Source organism: Botrytis byssoidea, assembly GCF_014898295.1.
Source record: "Botrytis byssoidea strain MUCL 94 chromosome Unknown BBYS_006, whole genome shotgun sequence".
NCBI lineage: Eukaryota > Fungi > Ascomycota > Leotiomycetes > Helotiales > Sclerotiniaceae > Botrytis > Botrytis byssoidea.
In genome coordinates this window covers 1,189,477-1,208,507 of record NW_024065847.1, presented here as the reverse complement: position 1 = coordinate 1,208,507, position 19,031 = coordinate 1,189,477, and the positions used below count along the sequence as shown (strand labels likewise).

Below are 19,031 nucleotides of genomic sequence, written 5' to 3'. Positions count from 1 at the left end.
TTGCTCCCTCTTTTCTTTCCGTTTCAGGGGTAAAATCCATCTATCCATAAATAGGGGTCCAGGTTCCTCAACCGGGATTGTGATGTTAAATGTTGATATTTGTGACTTGTGAAGTTCGGCGATTGCGAAAAGGGCTGGCTAGGTAGGTATCTATGGAGTATTATGTACGACTAATTGAATCATGTACACTGTAGTACAAGGCTACTTGTTTATTCATCTATCTGTTCATCCATCTATCTGTCCATCTATCCATCTATCTACTAGGTAGTATCTCTCAGCCATCTATCTTCCCTACCTACTACCTAGGTACATACTACCTACATACCTTGGTACTGGAATACTCACAAGGCGACTTAGTATTCCAAGATATCCCCATGATTGGGTCAAAGTCTAATCCTCGATAAAAATCACCGATTAATCAATTTCCGAATGATCAATTGCATCCATCCCTAGACATGGTACCAAGGTCGTGAATAATATTTAAAAGCTTCTTGTGCCCATGTATTCTTATACTCTGTACCTGCTGTATGCTTCATCATCGAAGGATCTTAACCCATTACCTACCTACGTCCCTACCTGCCTACGTCCCTACCTACCTACGTCCCTACCTACCTACCTACCTACCTACCTACCTAGTATCCAAGTTCTTGGATTCCTTCGCATCTCTACCCCGTCCAGCCCAGTTATTAATAATTATTATTAGCCTCGTGCTAGGAAACTTATTATCTAATTATAATTCACTCAATTCACCAATCAAATCGATGAATTGAGATAACCTTGCTGTTGGTGTGCTTCCAATTGGTTTTGTTTACACCAGCAACCGAACCAAAACATTCAGCCTCTCCATCTTCATCATAATTAAAATTCATAATAAGGTTGTTACCATTCATTCATACATTCACTCATTCACTCTTTCATTACCTGCCTTCTACTCTTCCTACACATACCTCCAGCTACATAACATTGATTTGTCCAATCCATTTCAATCAATTCCATCTCCCGTTCTTGCCTTCTTTTGATCTGATCAATACGTCAACTCAATTACATCTATACCTGACACAACATCAAGAATTAAATAAATCTATACTCTCACTATCTACCTAATAAGATCCATCAAACATTAAACATTACACTCTTTTTGTACGGAATTTCTGGGGAATCTTCAGAACCTCCGCAACAGCCATGGTAAGTTGTCACCGGTCCACTTTTCAAAAGTCGTTACTTCCATCTCTTTAGTATGATGCATTGGAACCCATAAAAGGAAAATGCAAGACTAATGCACTTTGACTTTTGGTAGTCAATGTCGGCCTCTTATAAACCATCACCGCTCTCGTTCGGGTCACCTAGAGCTTCACCATTCCGAAGACCTGAATCCCAATCTCAACCCCCTACTCCAGTTTCCCTTTCTCCTTTAAGACAATCAACTCCAAATCCAAATCCAAATCCTGCAGCTGTCAAGAATATGGTGACGCCAAGTAGACTTGGTAATTCGGTTACACCCAATTCGTCAGACAAAATAAATACAAGTAAATGGACTCCAAGAGGTATTCCTCCAGCTTTTCGTGAAGCGGAACCTTCACCTACAAAAGGCGCACAATTGAGTCCGGGATTTGGTGGTCCATTGAGAGCAGCGAGTTCGAACTATTCTAATGATAACGATAATGCGCTGTCGAAATTATCCAACGCGCAAGTCAGAGAAATGAGGGAAGGATTCCAGATCTTGGATAGAGATAGCGATGGACAAGTTGGTAGAGAAGATGTAGCTGACATGTTGACTCAATTGGGTATGTTAGCTTTGCAAAATGAACAAAGTATATCAAGATGCTAATGTTCTCTAGGTCTTTCCTCCAACGCTTCAGAATTGGCTGGCTACTTTCCACCATCAACCCCACAGACCATCGCGCTCCCTACATTTCTCAATTCGCTCGCGACACAGCTATGTACTCTTTCGCCAACCCCAGAATTGTTAGATGCATTCTCTGCATTTGACGAAGATGATAGTGGACAAGTCGATTATGCGGAATTACGAGATGCCTTGATACACACAGCACCGGATCCAGGTGTGAAACCCTTGACGGAACGGGAAGTCGATAGAGTTATGGGTGGATTCACAGCACGAAAAGCATTATCAAAACACACAGGAGCAATGAGTGGAAGTAGACGGCAGGATGTTTTCAAATACCAGGAGTTTGTTTCTAGTGTGGCCGGAGGATCTGGGCCGGATGGGAAAGGAGAAAAGGTTAATGATGATGGTGATGAGTAATGTTCCGTATGGATATATGTGTGTACGAGGTAGAATGGTTAAGGCTTGGGGTCGGGACTGGGAAACGGTGGAGGTTTTGTGTTGGCGTTCTTATGTGTAATTATTGGTTGGACATTGGTCGTTCATGGACAATGAGTAAGTCCAAATTGGGAGGAAGGTTATGGACTCGATTGTAATTGATATTTTGTACTTCATATACATGAATATGGCACGCTTGGAGCATTTGATCGTCGATTTGGGAAAGTGATAAACGTGACAATTCTCTAATATTTATTACTCATTGCTATCTCACAGTTTAGAGATAAGTTGATGCAACCAAAATAAGCACCCCTACGTAGATTGTTGTCAATGTTTCGTTTGTCTAGCATGGGATTTACTCCCGGTGAGCTGAGCTCAATACATTCTTGATGATGCATACAGCAAAGGTAAAACTTCAATTAGTGTGAACCGATTCAGGGAAAAATCGAAGAGAAGCACAACAGACGAGTGTTGGAAGCTAGATTCACCACAATCAAAGCTGTAAGTTTGTAAGTTTGTAAATACGACGCGAAGATCTCTATCGCTTTTCTTCTATCTTCATCGTTTTATGAGTATCGTGAGTGAGCGGGTATACTATATGTATATATATGTACTGGATATACCCCAAAAATGAGCATGGAAGGAAAGAAAAGGGGGGCGGGGGATCGAAAATCGAGATTTGAAAGTAGATACTCATTCTCATCTATTCGGAAATTATCAATGTCTCATTTGGTATTGCAAAGTGTCGAGATTCGAGATGTTATATTTATTCGATTTTGATTCTTGATACCTAGGTATGTATGTATGTATGTATGTATGTATATCTTGTATACATTTTTCTATATCCATACAGTTTTTTATTCGTTCGTTCGTTCGTTCGTCTCGTCATAAATCGTAGCATCGATCTGATCTCATCGTCGTGAATTCGTGAAAATTGTAAACCGTGAAATCCATGTAAGAAACTAGGTGACGCAAAACAAAAAGTTAAGAGCGAAAACTCCTTTTTCCCTTCCTTCATTCCTTGCTTCCTTGCATGCATTCATGCATGTATATCCTATTCCGTGATTAGAAGAATGGAAAACTTCATATCCCAAACTCCAAATCCCATATGCATTCATCCCAATCCATCTCTCACACCTCCTCAAACATCTCTTTTCTCGCTCGCTTACTCGCTACTCCATTTTCTTCCCCAATTTCTCGCCAATCCCATGGACCTTCTCACCAATGCCATGCACATGTGCATGTACATGACCATGACCATGACCATTCGCATTACCCATCGGATTCTGTCTGTCCCACGTACTAGCCTTACTCATCGTTCTCTTTCTCATCGTCGCCATGATTTCCTTCTCCATATCGTCGCTTCCCTTCTCCAAATCAATATCCTCTAAATTGTATCTCCTCTCCCGCTTCTTCTCCCACACATACCACCATCCTACTATAATCATCGTGCACGGAATCGTCACTGCCCAATACAACCAGAAGCTCTCGCTAACAGCCGGTGTTCCCGGTTCGTTCTGGAAATTGAAAAAAGTCATCGAGAAGACGGAAGCGAGATAGGCGCCGGGGAAGAAGATGGCACTGAGGAGAGAAATAGTTTTCATCGTGCTAGAATCGCGTTTTGCAGCGTGAGCAAGCTGGCGTTGTTCTTTGGCCATCTGGAAGTTGAGTTTGGATTCTTTTTGGGCGATGATGTTGTAGAGCTAGTTTTCTATGATTAGTTATGCAAAAATTGAGGGGAGGGGAGTACAGACTGCACTTCTTTGGATATCTAATCTCTGTAATGTTGTATATGCGTAACTATCGATACCTTGAAGCTTCACCCGATAGAAGTCAAATCTTGCTAACATGCTAGCCTGTAAAGCTCTCATAGTTTCGTCCTTTCTCCTCTCTGGTAGTTTTTCCTCAAACATCTTCATTGCCTTCTCCAGCTGTGCTAAAATCTGCAGATAAGCCTTCGGTCTCTTCCATAGCACTTGGGAATGGCATTCAACCAAATCTCTATTGATAGCATCGAGATCTATAACTCCTTCCCTCACATATCCCTCTTTCTCTTCGATCTCCGAACGCATCGATACAGCATGCTCGAGTTTTCGCAGCCAGTCACGTGCATCTCGTTGCTTGAGATCGGTTTTGTATGATATGTCGTGGGAAAAGATGATGGCTGGCAACAGCATCGGATGTCCGATTTGGAGAATACAAGCTTTGAGATGTCTAATGGATTCTACCATGTCGGAACTTTCTGTGCCTTTCGCATATCCAGTTGTCAACCCAGAGTTGATATCATGAGAAAGAGTTAGTTCCCAACCACGCGTCAGCCCCTTTTTCCGGACATCACTTTTGCGATTCACGATTTCTGATGATATGTTAGTTGATGTCTGGGTTATAGAAGAATGAGAACTTGCGTAGATGGGGATTCTTTTCATCCTGATCATAAGCAGCCCAGAATATAGGACCGACGGCACTCCCGGATTCGATTGATCTAAAAGGTAAATTCATTGTCTTCACCATGGAAATATATGTAGCAGATGGGAAACTGAGGACATTGGTGGCGAAAGTATCTGGGTGCTTGGCATTTAATTGAAGGCTGTAAAATGTCAGTATCTCATCATGAAAGGTTCGTCGATGAATGCTCACATCAACCGAACACATGCTATCTGCTCCACTCCATCTGGTAATTCTGGAGGGGCAAAAGCACCCTATAGAAAAATGGGAGTCAGTGAAATCCCACGATATCAAGGACAATCCATCTCACCCTTCGATTAAGAAAATTCTCAAATTCATCAGGTGTTAAAGGATGTTCCTCTATCGTATTCAAAGTAGGATCCTGCAACGAACTTAGCAATGATTTTCTCACTAGTTCTGAAGCATCTCTTACCGAATAAGATACCATCTCCAAATAAGTAGTATGCTCGATAACATTTCTGCACCGAGCGACATTTGACCTACCAGATATCAAATCAGTAAACTTCCCTAAAGCAAATTCAAGATCATAATACTAACGTAAACATATAATCATCCATCTTTACAAATATTCATGTATTAAGTCTGATTGTGAGATTCCCTCTATCGACCTCAGATGTAGAGACGCTTATTAAAAATAATTCACTATATCAAAATCGTCTTTCTCAGTCTAAGAATCGGTGGTCAGCCGGGTCTTCAAATTCAAAGTCACTCCTCAACAATCAATTAGGATCAAAAACACTCGCAACGAATCGTAAGACAAGTTAAGAGAAGGCAGAAAAACACAGAGAGAAGAAAAATACTCAGTTCATATTCCAGACCAAAAATATCGTCCGGTACATGAAGCGGCTCTGGCGTTAAACCCCGCTACAAACCCGTGTCAACGGGCAAATCTGGGTCTGACAGATAGATAATCGGAGTGGATACTGCTGTGCTTGTGGAGATTTAGATGCCAAGTCCGTGTTGACAGGGATTTATTTCTTGCGGTGAGAACTGCAGGTCTAGGCTTAGTGAGGCTTTGATCAGTGATGATTTTTTAAAAAGAGGCTGGAGAATGGATTACAGAGTTTTGAGGGTGAAGATTGATTGGTGCATTGTACGATCTGGGGTTCACCGAGTAGAATGGACTAGAATATTTGAATGAGAGACATGAAGATGAAGATATTAAGTTTTGATCGTTTCATATAAATCTTTAGGGGTTCAATTATTAATCTCGTTAAGAGACTCCTGTGCTAATCAAAGAAAACCGTTGAGGGATATACTAACTATATCTTATCATTGATTATTCTATGAATTCAAAAGTGTCTAGGTATCAAGGTACACGGCATTTCCAACTCTTATACAAACTCCGCCCGCTATGCCCATGAGAAAGTACAAACTGTATAAGATTTCTTACAATCTTACCCTTCCTTCTTGATTACCACCTCCAAACCAGCGAGTGAAATCGTTCCCACTCCTGCTTGATTGTCCGTCATTTTCATCATCTCCTCCCATCCACTTCGGTTTCTTGATTCCCTCGAGGAAGCGTGGTGGTTCAAAAGTGTCGATGGTGTTCTTCATTCGGTGTCCCAGTGCCTCAAAAAAGTTCTCATCTTCGGGTTCGACGCGGCGTTGTTGGGGCTCAGCACTTGGTCTCGAAGTAGATGCTGTGCCAAGGGCTCGTTGCCTCTCGGCTCGCGGTACAGTCAATATAGGAGCCGCTCGATTGTTAGGGTTGTTCGGAACTGAACGTCGATCTACAGAAACTTCCCCAAGTCCACCTAGTGATGAATGGCCACCATTCAGCTCGCGCTCAATCAGATCACGACCTTCACGCCAAGACCCTGTACCATAGCCACTTTCATTCTCTTCATCCTCATCTTCAATGACTCCTCCATATCCCACACAATCTTTGACTTTTCCATATAAGTTGAAAAGGGTTGCGCATACAGGAACTAATATAAATATTGGAAAAAACCAATCAAACCAGTCCCCTAAAGGTGTAAATACAATCAACTTTCCAAGAAACTTGTAAAACATCGTCTTTTTGTAGACATCTGGCGGGAGAAAGGTAATGAAGTTGAAGGAAAGTGGCACTGAAAGCTTGGCTACTTGCATTGCAAACCACATAGCAGCCTCTCCATGAGTGTTTCTCCTGACAAGTGCGCGTCCCCGCCAAACCTTGACTTCAGACAAGGAGCTCAAAGCTGCTGCACACATGTACAAGATCCAGAAAGATGCAATCACCTGGCCTGCGAATCCAATTTCGCCCTTTTCACTATCCCGATGATGAACAACCGTGACAGCAATAATAGAGAAAATGGGGTTGATGGACTTGATGAATTCAGACCAAATGATACATATCGACGCGAGAGTCAAAACAACTCCCAACGCAGTTTTGGAGTACGGTAGGAAGAAGTACTCGTAAAGATACCGAGTATGAGGTGTAAAAATGGTGATTCGATTGAATGCATAAGAATGAGGGGAGCTCTGACCGATTTCAATCTTCTTTGATGCCGCTGAATCCAATACAGTTTGTGTATGCACCGCATCTTTGAGAAGTCGATCCCATTCATCGAGGTATCGGGCACGACTGTGTCTAGCTCTTGTCAGCTGGCGACTGAGATCAGCCAGATATCGTTCCGTAATGACATTTGGAATAGTTGCATTTGGTTCAGACATCCGGTGTGACAAAGTTCGCGGTCGAGATTCGGGTAAATGTGTTTCATCCGCAAGTTCCTCGATCCAGTCCTTAAAGTCCCTCGCAGTACCTGTTTTCCGTTGAGCCAACTGGGCAACCTGTGCCTCCAAATCTTCCAATTTCTGAATCGCTTCCTCCATATTTTCATGGACTTTGGGTGCTCGAGTCTGAAGCCTCCTTAATTTTCCACTAATGCTTGCATTTCTAAAAAGGTTTCGAGGTATTGCGACAAGCCCATGACCCATAAGATAAATGGCCAAAACCAACCCCCAACAATATGCAAGAGCCATAACGACACTCTTCAATGACTCTGGAGACACTCCTTCTTTGATAAAAATGTATAACATCGTAGCCAGGCCGGCCCCGAGAATAAGGGCTTGATACTGGGCATTTGCGCGCAAAGAAAATAGTAGACGGCCTTTTGGATCTCGATAACCGGCATCAGCATATTCAGCAAGTATGGGTAAAATGAACCTGGTGAAATATCAGTATAGTCTCAGATAGAGGCATGAAGTGTCTCGAACCAAGTCAAGGCAAATGTGAGCCAGTATGTGATGCGCCAGGCGACCAACAGCACTCGGTCGTAGAGCCATATTCCTCGATTTCCCGCATCTTCAGTCCTTGCATTTGAAGCAAGATCAATAGGAACCAGTAATACGATACTAGCCGGCAGCCAGAGCGCGAAAAAGATAGGAACTAGAAGGTATGCCGGAGTCGTACGGATTGGCAGATAATGTCGGAGTATAAGTAGTACAACTAGACTAATAACCAACAGGGCAATCAGAGCAAATATCTCTGAGCCTATAGGCGATGAAGTTGCAAGCGTTTCTATCATAACTATTATATCAGAACAATAATAGAAAGTATTTCCATTTGGAAGAGTGTGAAAAGGTATCAATAATCGATAGAATGACTATTTATCTGTTATTCTACCAGTTCTGATGTTTGGATGAGTGATGAATGGTATCGAATGGGCCCTGGTGAATTATTTAGTGTGTATACCGACTTGTATGATGAATTCGTACAATGAAGCATTTACTAGCATCTGTATGGCCCACTAAAGGACTTCCAAGGTTACTTAGGTACCTAGGTAGTTCTGCCTCGTCCGCTTTTGTTGGTAAATCCATCCACAAGCTAGCATGGACCGGTGATGACTAATCCAATTACCGATAAGTGTCTATTCATATAGTGACAACCTTGCAAAAAATCTTTTTTAGGATTCCGATTTCCCGATTATCACATGAAATCTTACCATTTCAATCAACCCACCAACCCACCAAGCCAAAGTTGCAAAAAGAAAATCGCATTTTGAGCAAAGAGCAAACAGGACAAAACCGTGTACCCACAAGTCATCACCATCAATCGCTGAATGCATCATGGCTAATGAAACTCAATTCCATACACCTTCAACAATTCAAAATGAAGCACATTCAGTGAGAAACCTAGGAACTTATGGGAATGAACATGGAAATGGTACTGGTAGTAGATATGCAGATTTACCAAATTATCCATCAAGTAAGTAGCGAGCTCCCATGTCACATTTCTCTAATATCACACTGCTGACTCGATAAATAGATAGACGTGAATTGACCGTCAACGATATTGCAGATATAGATGATCCAATAGAATTGTTGGAAAAACTTACAAATACAAAATGGGACTCATCTCGCAATCACGAGATTCCTAAATCTACCAGCACAAATGCACAATTCGCGACCCTTTTGAAAGCTGCCGATACGGCTGGAGGGGTAAATGGCATGCGATCAGGCACACCATCAAGCAATAATGGCAACGGACAAAGTACTCGAGATTCACCAAGCAATGCATCCTCAAAGCGTCGCAGGGATGAATCGGAAGATGCAGCAGAGGAAGTCGGGGAAATGTTTGGTTTTATAAATGCTAAATCTAGACCAAGAAAAGTGAGAAAATTAACAGAGGAAGAGGAAGAGGAAGCTGCGAGAGAACGAGAAATATGGGGGTCAGAACCTTCTGATATCGAGGAAGAGGATGAAGAGGTCGAGGGTGAAGGCGAGGGTGATGATAACGTTTCTCGAGCTAAATCGTCAACAATTCCTGATCTTAACCCAAGAGCACATGGTGTTTATTCAGCTGCAGCACTTTTCCGAAAATCAACAGCAACTAACAGAAAATACACTAGTAAGCCTCCCCGTTATTATCATATAACAATTTGGCTAACCACATTGTAGGACCGGCAATGTCGAAGCTTTTTGCAAAGTTGGAGTTAGCACCTGAAGACTTCATCACGCTACAAGCTGCAGCCAAGGACTATATGTTAGACCCGAGTCACCCAGATCGAAGCGCATGTGTCGGTACTAAAGAAAAAAGAGATAATGATATGACGAAGCTAAAGCTCTATGCATGTGTCAGAAATTTCTTGGCCGACGAGGCAGAAGGAGGAGAGGGATGGGGCCAAAAACTTTTCAGTAAGGATTCTCCAAGTGGTGCTACCAGGAAGTGCATGTGGCCTCAAATGCCGAATAGGTGAGTTTTGTAATCATCGATTCAAGTGCCATTCTTTTGACAGTCATCTAGGATCATTACCAGAATTACCCCTTTATTGCGTCGCATGGTCACCAATGAGAGACAGCGACTATATGCCCTTAATCTAAGAATCCAAAAAAAGAAAGAGGAAGAGCTTTCCCAACTACACGGCGCGGCGTTTTCTCACGGCACTCAGGCATCCAGCCCCTCAACAATTGATCCCAAACTCAGTTTGCCTAATCAAATTGCATCCACTCAAGCCGTAGCAGTTAATGCGACCACTAATGAAGTACCTGAGCCACAAATAGCTAAACCTCCAAAGATCAGTACTAAGCAGCCAGCACCACTTGAGTATCATATCAATATTGTTCATAATGGCAAACGTATCAGAGATATGTTTACCTTGAATCCCACAAACTGTGTAGGTTTTGTCAGCTTTACTGCACATGTTGACGCGGCAGTAAAAGCACCTTATAAGAAGACAGTTATGAAGGTTTTAGGTCCCAATGGCTTGGTCGAGGTCAAATCGGAAGCAACGTATGCCATGGCTCTATTATCAGTCAGAAAGACAGAGTGGATGGATGGAGATGTTAAAATAGTCGTTGAGACGGAAAAGGTTCAATGATTTGGGTATAATTCGGAAGCGATAGGCGCAAAACAGTGGCGGCGTCATAGATTAAAGGGGATGCTCATACTGGGCTCATATTGGTGTTTTACTTTATTCTCACCAGTTTGTTCTGTGCCTGTTGTTTTTCCAGAGAAGCGGAGGACATTCTCTGCGGTCTTTTGATGGTCTGCCACTAATTGGTGTGAACCTCTTTATACTATGATTATAGCTATCTACGGATGCCTCGTTCTAGCTCTTAAGCAACATATTTGAAAAGCATTCTAATAAACACCATTATCCTCGCTGCTGGGGTATGAAAGAGATGATATGTAAATGAGTCGTGTACAATAACTTTCTTTCGATGGACAGGTTTATCGTCTCTTCAGAACGGCAATTACCAGCCATCGCTTTCTGGCGATTGCATCTCGATCCTCTGCTCCTCTATCCGCAACCCACTCTCTCTCAACACCATTAGCATCTCTCTCATATATGGTTTCTATCTCCAAGCCAGCTGCTGTCAGCTTTTCTCTTCGAAGAACCTACGCATTAGTTCCCGGCTTGGATGGTAATAGTCGGCTCTCATAAACAGCCGACTAGTTCCTAGTCGGGGAAGCGAATGTCCTCGGAAAGCGAATTGTCCCGGTGAGATTTTGGGTGCAAAATGCACTAAAATCATTCAATTTTATCGGAAATCTAATTCATTTTAAGTACACAACCTTCAATTTTTGGATGATTTTCGAATTTTTTATATAATCATATTCAATAAGATTATAGCAATTCAATGATATTAAAAGATCTTGAATAGCTTCAAAATTCGTAGTATTATTCATGAAATTCAAATATTATTCATTAAAAATCATAAATCTACCACCAAAATCTCACGGGAACAATTCGCTTTCCGGAGACATTCGCTTTCCCCGACTAGGAACTAGTCGGCTGTTTATGAGAGCCGACTATTAAGGACATGCTTTTTTTTTGCTTGATGCTTGCTTGGGGAGGTGGGATGGATTAAGTTCTGTGGGGCCGCATTAACCTTAGCGTTTACGGGACGACCCCTCACACGTGATGACCAGCTTGTAACCTGGAGATGGATCATCGATGTCTTTGAATGCTTGACGGAGAATTGTTCGTGGATGTTGTGCCTAGAAACTGCTTGATAGTTATATGGCCGAGGGCTACAATAGTTCAGCAGAGCGAATGGTTTTATAACTTGGAAAATTTCCTCAAGTAGTGCTCCTACGTCGTAACCAGGAAAACCAAAACGGATGAGATTCTGACAAGAGCCTAAGAGATATGGATCTGAGATGAAAACTCATACTCTCATCAGTCGAAAAGATGATATCTCTGATGTCATTGTTACAGTAGAAACAATACTCACCTACTGCCAAAAGAATGACCTCTCACTGTCATTTGGAAATCGACCTGTCGTCAACTTTGATTTCGCATGTTCTTCTGGTGCTAATAAGGCCATGCTAGAAACCCCCTCTTGCCCACAAAACATAGCTCTGGCGAGAAACTATGTCATTCCCGTGACCAAAATAATACAGAGTTCCTTTGACTTTGACTTGTCGTGTACGAAACCCTCACTCTTTATTCTACACGCACGAGAGAAATGAGATGATGGGTGGGTTTATCACTTCAGCAGTTGGAAATGACGCGACTGGATGTTTGATTATTGAATCAATCTAAATCGTCCTTTGGATTGTCGATTCAAAGACAGAAGGAGGGGATGGAGAAAGGGGAAGAGATAAAGGTAGTTCCTCAAGAACAGAAGAAATAATAAAAGCTCCGAAAAGGAGGTCTGAAATAGCAAAACTTCAGGCAGAAGTACCAATGTTACAATATAATAATTGAGGTGAAAATAGCCCACATGATGATAAACCACACCATCATGAAATATTCATGAAAAGAACCTCATAAATTATAGATATCTTATTATCATTTATAAAGAAGCTTTTTTATATAGAAAAATAATGATTTATTATTAAAATATTAATATTCTAAAAACCTCGATTTTGGCATATTTTCGAAGTGGGCCACTTGGTGATATGGACCATACGCTGATAAGCCACGTTACTCACTAAAAAAACCCGAGAACATCAGTGAGGGTAAGAAGTCGATAAGTAAGAAGTTAGGAATGGCTGAAAATTTGCTGTGGTACGAGGCATGTTTTCGTCACATTGAACTAGCTAATAAATATCTTGAATAAATATCTCGAACGATGATAATAATTGAGCCTATGTCGATTCGAGCATTCATCACTATGCGCGCATAGTAATGTTAGCATTGTTGGTATGCCTTATTTGTTTTCAGAATTCTTATCTTTCAATGTTATTTGATCATCGTCACCGTGTATCGCCGCTGGAAGAGGGTTCATTTTGCCTACTCGAATCAAGGTGTGATACATATCTACATCGCCAAGTCGCATCGCTTCCCTTAGATATTCTTGCTGCTCGTCCCGAAAAATGCCTGTCGCATAGACTCCACTTTCTGATAGCAGTATTCGTGCTGACTCGCTTCGGTTCTGTGTAGCTGAGGGGCTCATAATGATTCGCATTAAGACTGTATTGTTCTGATCGTCCGTCTGGCACACAATGTCCTTACAACGAGGTACCAAACTTCGGAATATAGCAGGATTACATAAACGAGATGCTAGATGCAGCACATTCTCACCATGTGAGTTCTGGTATTGAAGGTGTGCCTCGATATCGTGTTGCGTTAATAAGTATTCCAAAACGTCCACGTGATTTCCTACAACGGCTTCTGCAATCAATTGATGTTGGGCTTCGCGCCTATCAAACAATTCGGATCTCAGTTCTACCGTTCGATAACTTTCATCTAGTAGCCTCCGGATCATAGGCATACAGCCTATACTGACAGCCATTCGGAAGAGTTCATTGCCCCATCGTTCTTCGACCATTATATCTGAAACATCGTCAATAAGATCGAATAGTACGTCCCAGCCTTTGCGAGATTTATTATGCGCCATCCTACTAGACCACTGTTTCATGACAAGCAGAAAAAAGTCAAGGTTCCGAATCTGATATCCAATCTTACTTCTCATTAATAGCCTGAGTCTGGACAAATCACCCCATTGAAGAATTTGCTCCGCAGCACCCATAGCTGGATTGGGGAGGAATTTGGATTTTTTGAAGTCTGAGCTCTCAAGCATAATCCGAAACATATCTTCTGAGCCGTAGAGCGAAGTGATACTGAGGGGATCATAAAGACTACTGTCGAATACGAACCTGGGCTTGATTGTACATTTCGGACGACAGTTTTGTGTAATCCAATTACGTAGACGGGTTGAACCAGCTTGGCATAGATTTTCTATGCTTTCGAGACTTGGTAATAGAGATTTAGTTGAAACAGCGCTGAAATGCTCAATCCAATGACAAGAGGCGTAGACGAATAGCTCACCAAAGCCACGTTCAGTCGGAAGGTAATGTATCATGTGTTCCTCCCAGGTTTCCCATGTACAATAGGGATCGTAGTCCTTCGACTCATCATTATCATCAAGTAGTAGATTGAAATCTTGAGGCAGTTCTTCGATTGCCACTTGCTCTTCAGAGAATAGATCAGCATTGCCAACATGTTCCAAGAGAAGATACTTGATGCATATATTCACAATTCCTGCCTCTAGGCTCTCAGTGCGTTGCTGGATAAACACTTGGTCTATTCCTCCTTGAGTAGAGATAGCCAAATTTCCTGGACCAGGCGAATCTGGGGCCAATTCCTTGAAAATGAACTCTTTTACCGACTGGTGTACAAGTCTAACTTGATGCTTTCTGACATCGCTGAAATCAATTTGAGCAACGAATGGCTGAATTAGGCCGATGACTCTCTGGTGATCTACGAGTTCGGAAAGAACATCCATACTAATATCTTTCTCATCATACGTACCCACGAGGACCGCCCAAGCAAGTTCCAGTATACTCAAAGGTCTTCGGGTGATGGCAAGGATTTCCAACGCTACAATGGCAAGCTTTTGATTTTCTGGATCTTTGAAAGTGTATCGTGAAAGCAGATTAGCGTAAAGCTTTGAAAGCTGTTTAGGTTGTGGTATTTCTTTTAAGAAAGCTCGCATTGGACCAAGGGCCCGGATTCCGCGGATTTCTATGAGCTCAATTGTCATCTTTGTCCAAATAGCACTTCCTTGCGCCAAGCGAGATAATGACTGCGATATGAATGCTTTAACAGGCTTCGACAAGTAAGACAACTGCCTCTCAACTGTCTCTTCAACAATGATTCTATCTCGCTCAATATCAAAATTAAAATTGATCTTGGCTGTACCACTTAATAGCTGCAGGATCTCCTCTTCGGGTCGTGAAGAGAGTAGAACTTTTAGTCTCGGAGTTTTTTGGGACAGATCTCTCAACGACTTGAGAAGAATTCTCCGGGAAGCTCGATCGCACTCATCTAGACCATCAATCACAAGGAAGAGTGGGCGATCGAGTGTTTCTAAGGCTTTTAGCAACCATTCAATTAGTTGTTTGGAATTTGTCGCTAGCTCGATTCCGGAAGCCGTGCCTTGCTTATACCAGTCGAAAAATGATCTCTTCAAGCCAGATAATTGTCCAAGAAGGGACAAAATCAAAACTGAGAAGATACAAATAGCTTGACCAGTCTCATCATCCCGACAGTAATGGTAGCATATCTTAGGTTGAGGCAATTGGTGCTCATTTTGTCGGCGTAGCTCATCTATAAGATATGCCATAGCAACAGATTTTCCGCAGCCCATATCGCCAAGGATCACTAATTGTTGGGAATCGGTGGCATGGTACCAGTCAATAAATTTTGTATCTTCCAGCAAGAATTCACAAGCCTCGTCAACTCGAATTTCCTGCAAAGAGACATGGTATTGGTTTTGTCTACTCATCTTCTCACTACCTAGCCACCCTGCAACTAGAGACAAATCAGGCTGTGCCAACATATCTTAATAGGGGATAACATACTTTCATAATCATAAAGCATAGTTTTGATATCCTCAACAATCTCCCACGTCGCTTTTTGCACAAGTTTTCGGAGGTTGTCAGCATGGTCCAAAAAATCTTTGACAATATCTGGCAGATGGCTGTCCTTTAGAACTAGACTCATAACCAACTTTGCTCCTTTCCTGGTTAGTATCTCGAATGCGGTAATGTAGAATTCTAGAAGTTTCTGATATACCAGTACGAGTGCCTGTAAACTGTTAAAGAGGCTTTCAAAGGGCATGCAGTAGTACCTTGTGTATATCTATCTTGTTTGTTTTCTGACCAAGCGTGTCGCAATCATCAATATAGGAGAGCTGTTCCAGCATTTTTCCGATTTGTTTCGCGAAGTTGAGATCAGCGTTTGAAATACTAATAGCAATCTATATAGTAGGTGTAAGTTAATGCTTTCTGTATGATATTTCTAGCAGAAATTGCCAAGTGAGAGATTTCAGTAAAATAGTCTTACCGCTGTCACGCCTTTGATAATACCAAAGACCATCGACGTAGTGGGTTCAATACTCGTCAATGGGCTGGCCAGGTCTAATGCCAGCTTGAACCTGTCTAGTGGTACCTGAAGAGAATGCAGATATTCTACCCCTCTCAAGAAGACGGACTGTTGAGTCACCTCTTTATCAATAGTTTCGAGTTGTTTAAATAGCTCCGCAAGATTCTCGCTCCTAAGAATAGTAAGATTTATGTCTTTTCCAAGACTATTTACTGCTTCACGGTATGCGGCGCTCCAAACGTCTAAAGAAACAATGGCTAAGTCAATTTCAGCGCCAGGCGTCAAGTGATTGGAAGAGGAGTCATCTTCAATGCCGCTTAGATGAATTCTCGGAAGGGCGGTGCAATGATCAATTTGTGTGTGAACTATATCGTCTCTGGCTGTTGGTAGTTCCTTTGAGAGATCATGCGCTTGGCTTAGGGAATTGGAACTTGCTTGCAGCGTTAGACGTTCCAAGCTTGAATATGTACTGCTTGATTGATTAGCGTAGTCTGGTTGTCAAAAGATAATACTCACTTAGTCGCAAGTGTGTTCGAATTTGTCGGGATTTTCGGCGTTGAATTGATATGGGCATCCTTCGAAGAGTCTCTAGACTTACGCCGCAATCGATTTAGTCCCTTACGCAATCTGTATTCGAAGCTTTCATTAAATGCTGGTGAGGATGACATAGTGCTGTTGAGCTCGCAACTTTCAACACTCGAGTAGTCTTGTTGAAATTTCGTATTTTTATGGCAGGAAATGATTATTTCAAGTGTTTGCCAATTCAACCATTATGGCTCCCTTCATTGGAATTAGTATCTACGTTGGCACTTACCCCGCAGTGAGTCTACAAAACATAACCTATCCTATAGTGCCGAAAATCCTTGTGTATAGGATGACAAGGTCTCTTGTAATTTTATAGAGATTTATAATCTTATCGGCTTTCCCATTATTCTACTAAGACAAGAAAAACTAAAACGCTTCTGAAAAGTACTATTATAATAGATCGATTTGAAGAGGACAGATAATATTTATAATCTCTTCTAGATTGCAAGTTATAGATAATATAATACGCTAATAGAAATCGCATCTTATAGTGTCTAAATCAGATAGTTAGTTAATTATTATAGTCTAATGTTTAAGTCGAATGCTCTACTTTCTAACTGTTACGGGTATCAGTATTGGACCGACCATTATTCCGATGCTGAAGAATTTTTATATATATTGGTTTTAGAAAGAGATTTTAAAAGAATTGATGCAAATATGATATCTCTTAATGTATATATTCACTTTTTCACAAGTTAACAATATAGATTCAAACAAGAATACTATCCTCATAAACAAACAGAGAGAGATGTGTGGTACTACGGTCGCGCTTCTGCGTGCCCCAATTCCGAAAAGATCTCAGCCATTGTTGCTGACGTTCCCGGAGTGAGTTTTCAGGCATTTGAAACATTTTTTTGCGCCTTTGAATTTTATTTGGGTGGTGAAGTAGGCAATTGATGGTGGAGGGCTTTTTGGTGTCTAGTTGGATGGATAATGGAAGTTGAGGGCTGGTGAATTTTTGAGAGATGCTTTGTTGCGAGCATTTCCAAGGTTGTCTTCATGTCAATTTTCTGGCTAAATAGAATGCTGGGTTGGAAATAGTCGTCGTTGTCTACATTGCAAATAAATGAGAATAACTCTTGGTCTTGACATGATGCTCATGATAGATAAGGTGCGCCCAACACAAAATCGTGTTTAACGCTGTTTCGTGTATGAACGCAAAAGGTCAGAAATAAAGAATAGACTGTATTGATGAGTGCCATCTACGGCTATCTGACCAGTCTCTATTCCCAGATAACCACAGTCAATACAATAAGAACTTTATTATTATCCGAACCAGCCTTTAGTGCTTCCCAATTGCAGACTGCCTCTTCCTGATGAAGGGTAGCATAGTGTCTCACGAAAGCAAGCATGGTTTGTTGAAAGATAAAACAGTATAACATTGATAGTCATGGTTTTCACTTAAACGTGTTTGATAAACGGGTATCGTAATACAGTCCAACTCCATAAAATTACCATTACTCCTCGAAGAAACCTCCGTCGCTAACATTACCATCTTGAGCCTCGTCCGCTCTCGCTCCTTCTACGGCCCCAAATGCTTGGTTCTTGGAAAACCCAGTGGATTTATTCTTTGCGATCTTTGTAGCCCTAGAATCTTTCACCCCGCGTTGAGCTCTTCTCTGGCGTCGATTCATTCCTGTAGTATCGATAGCTGGAGCTTGCACGACAGGCTTTGCTTCCGGTGTCAACTTGGGTTTTACAAGCTTTCTCTCTGGAAGTCTGACAGGCTTTGTAGTCGAAACGGTGATATCTGGCTTTCTATTCCGTAATCGATCAAGAGTTCCTTCTTCCATGCACTTTTCGACCTCCTTCCACATTGGAGGTTTTTCCTTCGTCGCTTTATCTTCTGCATCATCTCCTGAGCCCTTTGGTGGATAAAGACTAATGTATGTTTCACTTAGAGGGTGGTATTGAGTGTAATTGAGATCTACCTCGAGAATGTGCATTTCATCCTTCAATTGCTCGACTTCCTCAGTAGATTCAGATTCCAGAAGACGTTTTCGGAGTTTCTTTAATTGCCTGGTAGCCTTTTGGCGCTCTATAATTCCCAATCAGTCTTATGGAAAGCAGATCCTGTACCGAGGGAGTAACATACCAAAGAACCTGACCATATGGTATTTCTTTATCATTTTCTGTCTAATCTTCTCAGCTTCTGCAGAGGCCAATTCTTGTTGGTATGCGGCAAGAGCTCGCTCATCCTCCACGCGCACATCTGCAGGAAGATCCTGCGCCCTCTCAAGCTTCCTTGTGATGTCTCTTATCTTCTTTTTTATGGTGTTGACACTGGAGGCATGAGCTTGTTTTTTGTTAAATGCAGGTTCTGACTTTCTTTTCTTTGCAGGTTTTGGTTCATCGCCGTAGACTTGAATTTGTCTAGATGGATGCACTACTTCTGCGGCATCAGAATCCGAGAGTTTACGCTTTGGTGCCATGTT

General features: G+C 41.8%; 6 protein-coding genes across 6 annotated transcripts; 2 read left to right on the top strand and 4 right to left on the bottom strand.

Moving 5' to 3' along the window:
* Nucleotides 1–1,182: 1,182 nt before the first annotated feature.
* EAE97_003809 (uncharacterized protein) lies at nucleotides 1,183–2,263 on the top strand (the record flags this gene model as incomplete). The annotated part of the gene is made up of 3 exons (XM_038874321.1): nucleotides 1,183–1,185; nucleotides 1,298–1,784; nucleotides 1,839–2,263. 3 exons carry the CDS (start codon nucleotides 1,183–1,185, stop codon nucleotides 2,261–2,263), a joined length of 915 nt encoding a protein of 304 aa, XP_038734930.1.
* Nucleotides 2,264–3,453: 1,190 nt separating this feature from the next.
* On the bottom strand, nucleotides 3,454–5,304 carry EAE97_003808 (uncharacterized protein; the record flags this gene model as incomplete). The annotated part of the gene is made up of 7 exons (XM_038874320.1): nucleotides 3,454–3,984; nucleotides 4,036–4,637; nucleotides 4,687–4,868; nucleotides 4,919–4,980; nucleotides 5,037–5,108; nucleotides 5,160–5,226; nucleotides 5,285–5,304. 7 exons carry the CDS (start codon nucleotides 5,302–5,304, stop codon nucleotides 3,454–3,456), a joined length of 1,536 nt encoding a protein of 511 aa, XP_038734929.1.
* An 832-nt stretch (nucleotides 5,305–6,136) lies between these two features.
* On the bottom strand, nucleotides 6,137–8,259 carry EAE97_003807 (uncharacterized protein; the record flags this gene model as incomplete). Its single annotated transcript, XM_038874319.1, has 2 exons — nucleotides 6,137–7,898; nucleotides 7,949–8,259. The coding sequence occupies 2 exons, from the start codon at nucleotides 8,257–8,259 to the stop codon at nucleotides 6,137–6,139; spliced, it is 2,073 nt and encodes a 690-aa protein (XP_038734928.1).
* Nucleotides 8,260–8,800: 541 nt separating this feature from the next.
* Nucleotides 8,801–10,551, top strand: EAE97_003806 (uncharacterized protein; the record flags this gene model as incomplete). Its single annotated transcript, XM_038874318.1, has 4 exons — nucleotides 8,801–8,939; nucleotides 9,000–9,581; nucleotides 9,632–9,926; nucleotides 9,978–10,551. 4 exons carry the CDS (start codon nucleotides 8,801–8,803, stop codon nucleotides 10,549–10,551), a joined length of 1,590 nt encoding a protein of 529 aa, XP_038734927.1.
* Nucleotides 10,552–12,832: 2,281 nt separating this feature from the next.
* Nucleotides 12,833–16,679, bottom strand: EAE97_003805 (uncharacterized protein; the record flags this gene model as incomplete). The annotated part of the gene is made up of 4 exons (XM_038874317.1): nucleotides 12,833–15,438; nucleotides 15,489–15,714; nucleotides 15,973–16,480; nucleotides 16,528–16,679. 4 exons carry the CDS (start codon nucleotides 16,677–16,679, stop codon nucleotides 12,833–12,835), a joined length of 3,492 nt encoding a protein of 1,163 aa, XP_038734926.1.
* A 1,374-nt stretch (nucleotides 16,680–18,053) lies between these two features.
* On the bottom strand, nucleotides 18,054–19,028 carry EAE97_003804 (uncharacterized protein; the record flags this gene model as incomplete). Its single annotated transcript, XM_038874316.1, has 2 exons — nucleotides 18,054–18,634; nucleotides 18,692–19,028. The coding sequence occupies 2 exons, from the start codon at nucleotides 19,026–19,028 to the stop codon at nucleotides 18,054–18,056; spliced, it is 918 nt and encodes a 305-aa protein (XP_038734925.1).
* Between the last annotated feature and the right edge of the window lie 3 nt (nucleotides 19,029–19,031).